Here is a 10,421-nt window from a genome sequence, read left to right as displayed (position 1 = left end):
GGGGGGGGGGGGGGGGGCTGTTCGGTTCCAGTGTCTGTGGGAGGGAGGGTGATGCCAGGATGGGGATGGCTTCTGTATGGAAGGACTTAAGGGGGGTGCTCCTGCAAGGGCACAGAAGGGTACATCAAGCAGGGTCGCTCCCTCTTGCCCTGCCTCATGGCACGAGATCATGGGCTGGTCAGGACTGGAGAGCAGCAATGGCCTTGCCAGCTGAGGCACCATGACCCAGCAAGACTCGTGGCCACTGGGTCCTACCTGTGAAGCCATGTGTTGTGCCTGGATTCCCACCCTGGAGGCCCTCATGGATGGGAACAGCCATAGTTGTAGGAGATGGGGATAGCAACAGCTGGGAGGAAGCTGAGCTGAGCCTCCCCCCCTGGGCCAGCCTCCCTCGGTGTTGAGCACCAATGTTTCCCCTCCCTTGGCTGCAGGGATTTGTGAGATTTTTTTTATTTTATTTTATTTTATTTATTTATTTTTTGGCCTGGCCCCAGCATGGCAATTTTTGGGTCCTGCTTGTACTGGCATGGGCCTGGTGGGGGGGCTTCTCACTCTTTTTCCTTGAGCCAAATCAAATCCCCCTCATCCTCTTCCCCTCCCCCTCCCTGCAGAGGGTGCACAAGCTCTGCTCTGCACAGTACATGTCTCCTTCCAGCTTCTGCCTCTGGCTGGGGCTTGGCCCATTACCCACCTCGCCCTTTTCCCTTGGGGGGGCTTGTATTTGCTTCCCCAGCAGCCCTAGGCAGGCTCCCACCCTTGCATTTCATTTTGCAGCTGTCCTGGATGTAGCTGCAGCTGTTAGAAAGGAGTGCTGGGAGCATGGAGGTGACCTCTGGCTTAGCCAGCAGGACCCAGATGCAGGAGCTGGCACTGTGCACCCCAGGAGTGTGGGGGTGGAGATCTGCTGGAGAAATGAGCTGTGAGCAATCGCTTGCAGTTTAGCTGCAGACTAGTGTGTTCTGGCTCCACCTCTGAGCCATCCAGCCCTGTCTGGAAAGGGCAGCGCAGGTGTCTGCATTTGGCCACCACTGCAGCCTGCCCAAGCCTATGGCTACATGCCTCAGCTGCTGGCAGGGCCCTATTCACTGAAATAATAGCCTCTGCTGACAGTACATGGCCCCATGGCTCCAGCCCAGAGGGCCTCTGGCTGGTGTGCTCATGGGCTCTTGAGGCATGCGTGCTGAAGGGCTGGGCAGGGCCTCTTGTGGAAGACTTTTGTCCTTTTGGGGCCTGAAGCCAATTTCTTGCAGGCCTGGGGACAGATTGGGTGCTACAGGGCCAGGTCCTTCAACTTGCCAAGGCATCTACTCCTGGCTCCTGTGCCTCTGTCCCCTGGGGCACCCTGTCTAGGGAGGGTACAGGCTGGCACTGGGCAAAAGCCTGACTTCCTCTGGGGTGGGTTGAATAGGCTGGGAGTAGGGATGGAGGGTCTCTGCCAGGCAGGGGTGAGTGCTGGGCCCAGGCTGTCCAGGGGCAGAGGGGAGGTCAGGCCCTGTCTGGGCACTGGATTGTGCAGAAGTGCCCTAAGATCCTGTGCAGACTGCCAGCCTGTTGTGCAGGAGCATGCTGCAGGGCTGGGAGCAGGTGCCCCTGGCTGAAAGTGCCATGCCTCGGTCATGCGCGGCACCAGTGGTCTGGCGCTGACCCAATAGCCCTTCGGTGCGAGAACATGTCACACAATCTATGTACATGTATTTACATATGTATAGAGCTGGCTGGGGCAGATGGCCTGGTACCAGGCTGTGCTGAAGCAACTTCCTGTGATTCCAGTCCTACAGCTGGCCATGGAGGGGTGGGGGGGGGGTCTCTCCCTTCCCTCTGCCCACCCAGAGGTACAGCGCTACATGGGGATGGGAGGTGGGCTGTGGATGGAGGATTCCCCTGTCCCCCTCGCCCTGGTGCCTGGGTGCTGCTATGGCTACAATGCATGGTCTGGAGTGGACCACAAGGCTCTAACCCGCACCAAAGCCAGAGCAGCGGCTGAGCTCTCCCTGCTCCTGGGTCAGCTGCTGGTGGGACCATGGCTACCTACCCGTGGGGAGGGCAAGGGGAGGACTGGGCTGTCACTGAAGTAGAGGTGCTGCTGGGCCCTGCCAGGGCTCTGAGCAGTGGCCCACTGCCTGGATGCTGCTGTGGAAGGGGAGGAGGTCTGGCTCTTGCACCCTGCCCTGCTCAGACCTTTACTCCTGCCTCCAGCCAGGGCGTGGCAGGGCCTTGAGTGATGGTGTAGTGTGGAGGCTATAGCAGCTGCCCAGGGTCCAAGGCTTCTAGACGCTGCTCAGCAGGCTGGGCCTGTGCATCCTGCACATGGCTGCTGGGTTTCTAAGTGCTGTTCAGGCAGCCATATCCCCACAGCAACAGCCCCCACTGCTCCTAGGCTCAGATCAAGGCAATGGCAGTGGTACCGGGGCAGGACACTAGGTCATGAGCTTAGTTTTCCCCACTCAAAAAATCCACTCGACTGAGTGGTGGGGAAAGGAGAGGGGGTAGTGAGGACCCAGTCCTCTTCTAGGTACCTCACCCAGCTGGATGTGGCAACAGGAGGGGTAGGGGATTGATCCCCTCTGGAAGCCCAGTAGTCATCACTGTCCTTTGAAGCAGGGACCATCTTTACATGCTGCCTGCTGGCTGTGGCAGGTGCCAGACTGCCACTGCGGGGTGAGTGTCCTCTCCCTTGGTGTGGCAGCAGTTTTTTCTTTCTTGCTCTTTCCTAAAAGGAGACCTCAGCCTCCTCTTCCCTCTGCACTTGCCAATGGGGCTGTAAGCAGTGCTGTGTGCCCTGTCAGCCTGGGGACTGGCCTTGTGGCCACTTGTGCTCTCAGGCACAGCCCACAAGGGCTCAAAGCCAAGCCCTGGTATCCCCCTCTCCCAACAGGTCTCTGCTCCAGGACCACAGCAATGGCTTAATGCTGCTGCTATGAGGATTAATAGGCATCTTGGCACAGGGGCTGCCAGCAGCAATCCCCACCCCCATTGTAGGGGCTGGCGGGAAGGAAGCTGGCCCTAGGGTCAGCCAGAATCGTTCTCCCTGGCCCAGTGCTCGTGTGCCTTGCAGTGGAGGATGCTCAGACAGCCCTTGCCTCCTCTGCCTGCTGCCACTGCCTGAGCCCATCTCCCTTCAGCCACGGCTGGTGCCAGCACTCTTGCCCTGCCCTCTTACCTGGCCTTAGTCTATGCTGCCCTGAGCCTCATGCACAGCAGTTTGCTGAGCTTCCCAGGCAGGGGTTGCAGCCTGAGCCTCTGGCTTGAGTGTGCCTCATCGGCTCTTTTCAGCAGCTGCTAAGGACGCCCCAGAGCCCTTGCACAGCTTGTCCCTTCCTGGCTCCTAGCCAGTGCTAGGGAAGGAGCTTCCACGGGTGCAGAGGCTTGGACAAGTGCTGCTGCGCCCCTGCTGCTTGTACCAGAACCCCTTTACTGCTGCTGCGAAGGGAGAGTCTCATTTGGCTCGGTCCCTGGCAGCTCCTGGGATCTTTCCTGCCGAGTCGGACAGCCTGCTACAAGGCCACAGCACCCTCTGACTTCACAGTTGGGTACCCCATGTTCCTGGTGTCTGTTGCAGTTGAAACAGGCTGGGGAGAGGCACTCCAGCCCCTGCCACAGGAGAGGCTAATATTTCCTCCAGCAGGGAAGCTTCCCCCTTACCCTGCCCCTGCTCTAGATCAGCCAGTGCCGTCGCTACAGCCTGTGGGCAGGGGTGGGGGGGCACTGGAGTGTGTCTGGATCCTTGGTTCTGGGCAATGACTGTCCTGGGTAGGGCTCTGTTCCCTAACCTGGGGACAGGGGCGGTTGGTCAGATGATCTGTATGGCTTTTACATGGCTGGAGCATGCTGTATAAGGAACATGGAGGTGGGGGGGAGGCTCTACTATGGGGAGGGGGCCTTAACTGCTGCCTTCTTCCGCTGAGCGCGTGTCTGACTTGAGCTTGACGAATTCCTTGGCCACCTCGTCGTTGTTGCGCTGCGAGAGGATACGCAGGACTGTGAGGCCCGTGTCGTCCATGTGGATGCGCCGGCCCAGGGGCAGCCAGCAGGCACAGCTGCCACGCTGCATGATGTCCTTGAGCTGCATCACGGCAATGCCCACGGTGCGGTCCTCACGGGCGAAGCAGTAGTCCTTCACGCACACCTGCAGCTCGTAGCACTCTGGGCCTGTCTCGCTGCCTAGGGTGCTGCATTGGGAAAAGAGTACAGGCACCCTGTTAACCCCCTACCGCCCAGGGACCTCCTGTTTACTCTGCCTGGGGCAGAAGGGAACGTAGTTGGCCAGTAGCCCCAGGCCAGTACCTGAGTCGGTGAACCTCCCCTTTTTCCTGCTCAAAACAGAGACCTGTCAGCCTCTGTCAAATTGTCCTGCCTCCTTCCCTGTAGCTGCGAGTGAAGGGGGGTGCTTTCCACCTTGGGTGAGTGTATGGCTACCATACAGACTGGATCCCAGAAGTGCCAAGTACTGTCCTTGCCTCAGCTACCCCCCCAGCGCATGTACCGAGGGCTGCGGTCAGCCACACTGACTCCCTTACTCTGCTACGGGCTGACCAGGGAATGGGCTGAGGCTGCACGCTTCAGGTGCATGGTTCTCATGGGCGATTTTCAACTACCTGGCCATCTTGTGGGAAGAGTAGTTGGCCAAATCTGATCAGCCTCAAAGCTTCCTTACACACGTGGATGAGCTCTACCTTTCTCGAAGTTTATGGGCTGACAAGAGGTAAGGTGCTGCTGGACCTGGTACTGGCCAAAGGGGATGATCTAATCGGCAACCTGAGCACTGAAGGGAAGCTGGGAAATGGTGACTACGCTTTCACTATCCATTGCAAAGCTGGCAGGTCAGCCAGCAATGCAGTAGTCCGCGACTTTAGGAAAGCTGATGTTTTCATAAGCTCAGGAGGCTTGTTCTTGAGGCCCTGAAAGGACACGATTTCACAGGGAGGGGAGTTCAGGGTGAGTGGTTGCTCCTTAAGGCAGCGATCCTAGAAGCACAAAGGGAGTCCTTTCCTGCGGGTTGGGATGGTGGTTAAAAAGGCTTAACAACCCCCTTGGCCCAACAAGGAAACTGCTGTGTCTAAAAAGAGAGGTTTCTAAAGGATGGAAGATGGGGAATGCCATGAAAGAGGAGGGTTCTGCACTAGGGAGCGAACTAGGAAAGCCAAGGCTGCAACTCGGCTCCAACTGGCTATGTGAATTGAGGACAATAAATCCTTCAGATACGTGGGGAGTTGAAAGAAAAACAAGGGCAACACTGGACCCCTGCTAAACCAGCTGGGGCACCTAACTACCGCCACCCAGGAAGAAGCCAATCTGCTTAATGATTACTTTGCATTGGTTTTTCACCAGCCCAAAGGGACCACCCTGCCTGACATGATGTGGGATGACCAGGGTGGGGATGGACCTTGTGAGGGAGCATCTTGAGAGGCTGGACCCCTACAAATCAGCTGGTTTTGATAGATTGCACCCAAGAGTGCTAAAGGAACTGGCAGACATCATAGCACAGCCAGGGGCAAGGATATTTGAGAACTTGCGGTACTTGGGGGAAGTACCTGAAGATTGGAAGAAGGCCAAGGTGGTGCCCATCTTCAAGAAGGGTAGGAACGACGACCTGGGAAACTACAGGCTAATCAGTTTGACCTCAATCCCTGGGCAGATTTTGAAGAAAATTATCAAATTTTGACATTCTTGATAGAGTAACAGAAGGCAATATTCTGAGGGATACCCAGCATGGGTTTGGTGCGGGTAGGTCTTGCCTGACCAACCTCATTCCCTTCTATGACCAGGTGATGTATCACCTGAACAAAAGGGAAGAGGCTGATGTCATATATTTGACTTTAAAAAAGCCTTTGACCTGGTGTCCCATGATGTTCTTATGGAAATACTGGGCAACTACTCTCCAGTCCAATGGCTGGGGAATTGGCTCTGAGGCTGGACCCAGAAAGTGGTAGTTGACGGAACTGAATCAACATGGCACTTGGTGCCCCCCAAGGCTCAGGTTTTCAGACCTGTACTTTCTTTAATGTAGTCTGACACCTGTGTTCGGGTCACTTAAGAAGTGGACTGGCTAAGTTTGCTGATGACACCAAACTTTGGGGAAGAGTGTCCACCAGGATAGGCTGGTGATCCAGGCCAGCCTTGATAGGCTTGCAAGCTGGGCAGATGAAAACCTGGTGGCATTCAATACAGAGAAATGCAAAGTGCTCCACCTTGGGTGGGGGTGGGAGGGGAGCTCAGGAAAGCTACATCACACTTACAAGGCTCGGCAATGCTACACTCGCTAGCACCACAACCAGAAGAGGCTTGGGGGTCATGACTGACCACAAGATGAACATGAGGCACCCATGTGATACCGCAGCTGGCAAAGCAAACAAAACTCTGGCTTGCATCTTCTGATGCATCTCGATCAAGGTCCAGGATGTCATCCTCCCACTGTACTCGGCCTTGGTGAGGCCACAGCTGGAGTCCTGCATCTAATTCTGGGCTCCACAATTCAGGAAGGACGTGAAGAAGCTTGAAAGAGTCCAGAGGAGAGCCCTGTGCATGATCAGAGGGCAAGAGAACTGGTCTTATGAAGACTGGCTATGAGCTATGGGACTCTTCAGCCTGGAGAAGTGCAGGCTTAGGGGAGACAGGCTGCCACCAGAAGTACATAAGGGGTGTGCATCAGGATCTGGGGGACACCTGTTCACCAGGGCACCCCAAGGGATGGTGAGATCCAACGGTCACAAACTCCTGCAAGACCGTTTTTAGGATACACATAAGGAAAAACTTCTTTACGGTCTGAGCCCCCAAAGCCTGGATCAGACTCCCCCCCCCAGAGGTGGTGCCAAGCACCTACTCTGGGCACTTTTTAAAGAAACATTTGAATGCTTATCTTGCTGGGATCCTCTGACCCTAGCTGACTTCCCCCTTGGGCAGGGGGCTGGACCCGATGATCTTACAAGGTCCCTTCCAGCCCTAATGTCTATGAAACCAGAGGCTCTGCTCCATCGGTGCTCCCCCTATGTAATGCCACCTCCTGGCAGGCAGGCAGACTGCAATGCCCCCCCCCCCCCAGCGAGGAAAGGCAGCTGCACATAGGCAGTCAGATTGGCTTGAGTGGTTTGCCTGATGTGGGGCCAGGGAGCCTGTGGGAGGGGGGGCAAGGCATTATCCAACTCAGATTCCAGGTCTTGTAGTCATCTTTGTTCATTCTTTGCCCACCCTAAAAACCTAGTTCTGTAAGCTCTTCAGCTGAGGTGGTGACAGATTGAATAATTGCTTATGAGCGACAGTTTTTACTAGGAAGGGGGTGTCAATCAAAGGCTTCTTCATGAGCATTGGTCTGCACCATCATATTTGCTCTAATGATGGCTGACATGGTTGTTGGTGTGAATTGCAAAACTAAAGTACCAGCTGCAGACTGTTTCTGTTGGCCCTGAGCTGGGCTCTGCCAGGGACCAGAGCCTGGGGCTTAAGGCCTAGCCTGAAGCTGGCACTTGAAAGGTGGCAGCAGTCAGAAAAAATAGAGAAGTTGGTTGCTGCTAAATTTTTATCCTGAAAAATTCAAGCTGGCCAAAGTTTCAAGGCTGAGGCTTGAAAAGAAGCTGTGTGACAGACGGATGGCCTTGTCGCATGGAAACTGTCTCAAGGCTGTTGTGGTTCAGCTGTTTTGTGCTCCCATTCTCCTCCGTAAACCTGGCTTGGTGCTTGGATTGCATCTCCCACAATGTACCTGGTCTCCCTGCTGATGAGTGACACATGATGAGCAGCCCATGGTACATGGAGGGAGATGCTGTCCAGCCCTTTGCTCTGGGAAGCAGGTGGGCACCTTTTGCAGAATGCAAATGCTTCAGTCCTCAGGGAAAACTAGTTCTAGAGGGAGTGAGGCGGGGGGGGGAAATGGGCCAGTTCTGCGTCCTGGGTGGTGGCAGCACAGGGGTGCAAAAGCAGCAGCTGGCGGTTCACTGCTGGGCTGAGGGTGGCAGAATGGCACCTCTGCTTTTGGCACTGACATGCAAGTCGAGTGGCTGTTTAAACACTGATATTTCAGTCTAAAAGGGTGACATCTGCTCCCTGCAGCAGCAAACTTCCAGCCACTGCTCCTGCACTGAGCAGTGCAGCCACTGAGGGCTCTGCTTGTACCTACTGCGGGAGCTGCAGCTGCTCAGCTCTGTGCCAGCCACCCTCCTTCCCCTGACGCAGCTCCTGGGGCTTGTGCCCTCTTGCTCACCTGACATGGTACTACTGGAAAAACATTTGAGCAGCCCTGGCAGGCACCCTGAGTGCCACTGCACCTCCCTAGCTGAGCTCTAGCATCAGCTAACAGGCAGGGAAGGGAGGCAGTGGTGGCCTTACTGACTCCAGCCCACTTGCAACTCTTGGCCCTGTTCAGCTCAGCTGGTTGGAGGCAGGGAAATTGGGGAGAGGAAGGAAACGTGCATTAGCATCACTCACAACTGGAAGCTCTCGTTGTATTTGGGTGCCCAGCTGTTGTTCTTGGACTTGGTGGCGAATTTCCTCTTCTTGTCGCTGAGACTAGGCCCAATGATGTTGACCTCGATGAAGGGCCGGAAGATGCCGGATGTCTGCCACTTCAGGTCATTAGCAGCCACCACTGCCAGAAAAAGAGCCATGTCAGAGCAGCGTGGGGGCTGCAGGCTCTGGGCCGGGGAGTTGTGTGCGGTCGGCCGGGTCTGTCTGGCTGCTCCGACTGCTCTTAGCTTTTGGCAGCTCAATTGCTGAAGGTTTCAAATCCCTGCAAGTGCTTGTACTAGCCCCTCTGCAGGGGTGTGGGCATGAGCTGTCGAGGGGGCAGAGTTGAGGGTGGGGGCTCCCTGCATTTCCCTGGCACGTGCTCCATGTGTTGCCCTGGAGGACGTACAAGCACTCGTCCCACTTTCATACAGCACTATGCAGCAGATGCCGCAGCTCAGGCCCAGAGCCAGAGGCCAAGGCCAGGCATCCACTGCCAGCCTTGTGCTCAGCTCTTGGCCCTGCCTTCACGTGGGACCTACCTTTGACGGTGACCTTGTGCTCCCCAGTGCCAGGGTGTGTGAAGAGCTCCACATGGATGGACACTTCCCCAACTGGGTCATCCACGCCGGATCCTGCTCCACAAGGGGAAGGGAAGGAGTGAGTGCCTGGCCCTGGAATGAGGACCTTGGGCGAAGCTGTGCCCTGGCCCTGCCCAGCTGGAGGACTCAGATCACCTGCTTGCTCCAAGCAGCTCAGATGCACTACGTTCTCAGAATTTTTCTATCCCCATCCCTTGCTTTCCCCAAAGCAGCCGTGGGAGATGGATGTGGGGTGAAGGGTAGCCCCAGCCTCCCCATGCTTGAGCAAAGCCTAGGTGAAAGGTGCATGGTGCTGCTAGTCCAGTCTCCTATTACCCTTCCCTTGGGGCCGGCAATCACTGTGGCAATTTTCAACATGCAGTCCTGGAGCAACTGTATGGGAGTCAGCAGAATGACCCCAGCTGGCTACCAGCTTCACAGGACCAGGACCTGAGCCATGCTCCTCTGGGCCCTCATCTCCCTGCTGTGTAAGGGAGATGCAGCATCACCCAATGGAGAGCATGATGGACCCGGAGCCCCTGGGTTCTAGCTTATTTCCAGTTCTACCACTGACTGTGAGCAAGACGTTCTCCCTTCCCCCTGCCTCTTAGCACCGCTTGCTTTTGTGCATCTTTTCCTTTTGCTCCAGGAGCTCTGCAGTCGCAGTTTTTGGTGCTACAGCCATGCATGTGTCATGACCAAGGCCCAGCTGCATAGTCTGTGGCAGAGCCAAGAACCCGGGGGTCTGGACTCCTGGCTGTCCTAACCTCACCTCTAGAAGCTTGGGCTGAGCCCTGGGGCTCCTGGAACAGCATTTCTGCTCGCTGCAGAGCTGCATAGTATCACCTTTGTCATGCACTAGAAATGAAATATGGGCACGAGATGCTGAGGAGGTATTGGGGGGCACGCAGGCCTCATCTTTTCATAGTGAAGGGGGAAGTGCAGGGCCAAGGCTAATTGCAGCAATGATCTTCCTCTGTTTATTGGGCCGTAAGTCATAGGCAGTGGCTGTGACAGGACCTGGTCACGGGGGCTCTGTAATTCATTTGGGAGCTATGTTGAACATGCAGGAGGGGGGAGCTTGGTGGAGGTAGGGTTTAGCTGAGGAAATTTCTGATCCTTTCTATTAGTGCCTTGGAGGAGAGAGGACTGACTGTGGGCTGGGTTCAGAAAGAGGCTTTCACTGCTCCTGTGCCCATGCCTGCACACTGAGCTGGGCACCCTGGGCAGAGCCACTAGCACAGCTGGGGGGCAAGGGGGTGCTGGCGGTCCTGCTCAGGCACCACAACAAGCTCCCTCCTCACCCCTCACTACTGCTCCTTGGGGCAGCCACTGACTACTCCAATTGGCGGGAGCATCCCCTAATGGGCCTAGCAGGGTCTACTGTGTGTCACGGCTCAGATG

General features: G+C 56.1%; 1 protein-coding gene across 1 annotated transcript in view; it reads right to left on the bottom strand.

The window, feature by feature from the left end:
* Positions 1-1,865: 1,865 nt before the first annotated feature.
* UNC13A (unc-13 homolog A) overlaps positions 1,866-10,421 on the bottom strand; it is a 108,416-nt gene continuing 99,860 nt past the window's right edge. The window contains exons 44-46 of the mRNA XM_019513132.1: positions 8,979-9,071; positions 8,419-8,578; positions 1,866-4,169 (exon numbers count right to left, since the gene is read on the bottom strand). Coding sequence (XP_019368677.1) covers positions 3,881-4,169; positions 8,419-8,578; positions 8,979-9,071 — 542 coding nt within the window. The 3' untranslated portion in view covers positions 1,866-3,880. The remainder of the gene's footprint in view (positions 4,170-8,418; positions 8,579-8,978; positions 9,072-10,421) is intronic.

This window comes from Gavialis gangeticus, unplaced genomic scaffold (genome assembly GCF_001723915.1).
Source record: "Gavialis gangeticus isolate Ggan-Ray unplaced genomic scaffold, GavGan_comp1, whole genome shotgun sequence".
Taxonomy (NCBI): domain Eukaryota; kingdom Metazoa; phylum Chordata; order Crocodylia; family Gavialidae; genus Gavialis; species Gavialis gangeticus.
Note: the sequence above shows the minus strand (reverse complement) of the source record. Positions and strands in the feature narration are given on the sequence as shown.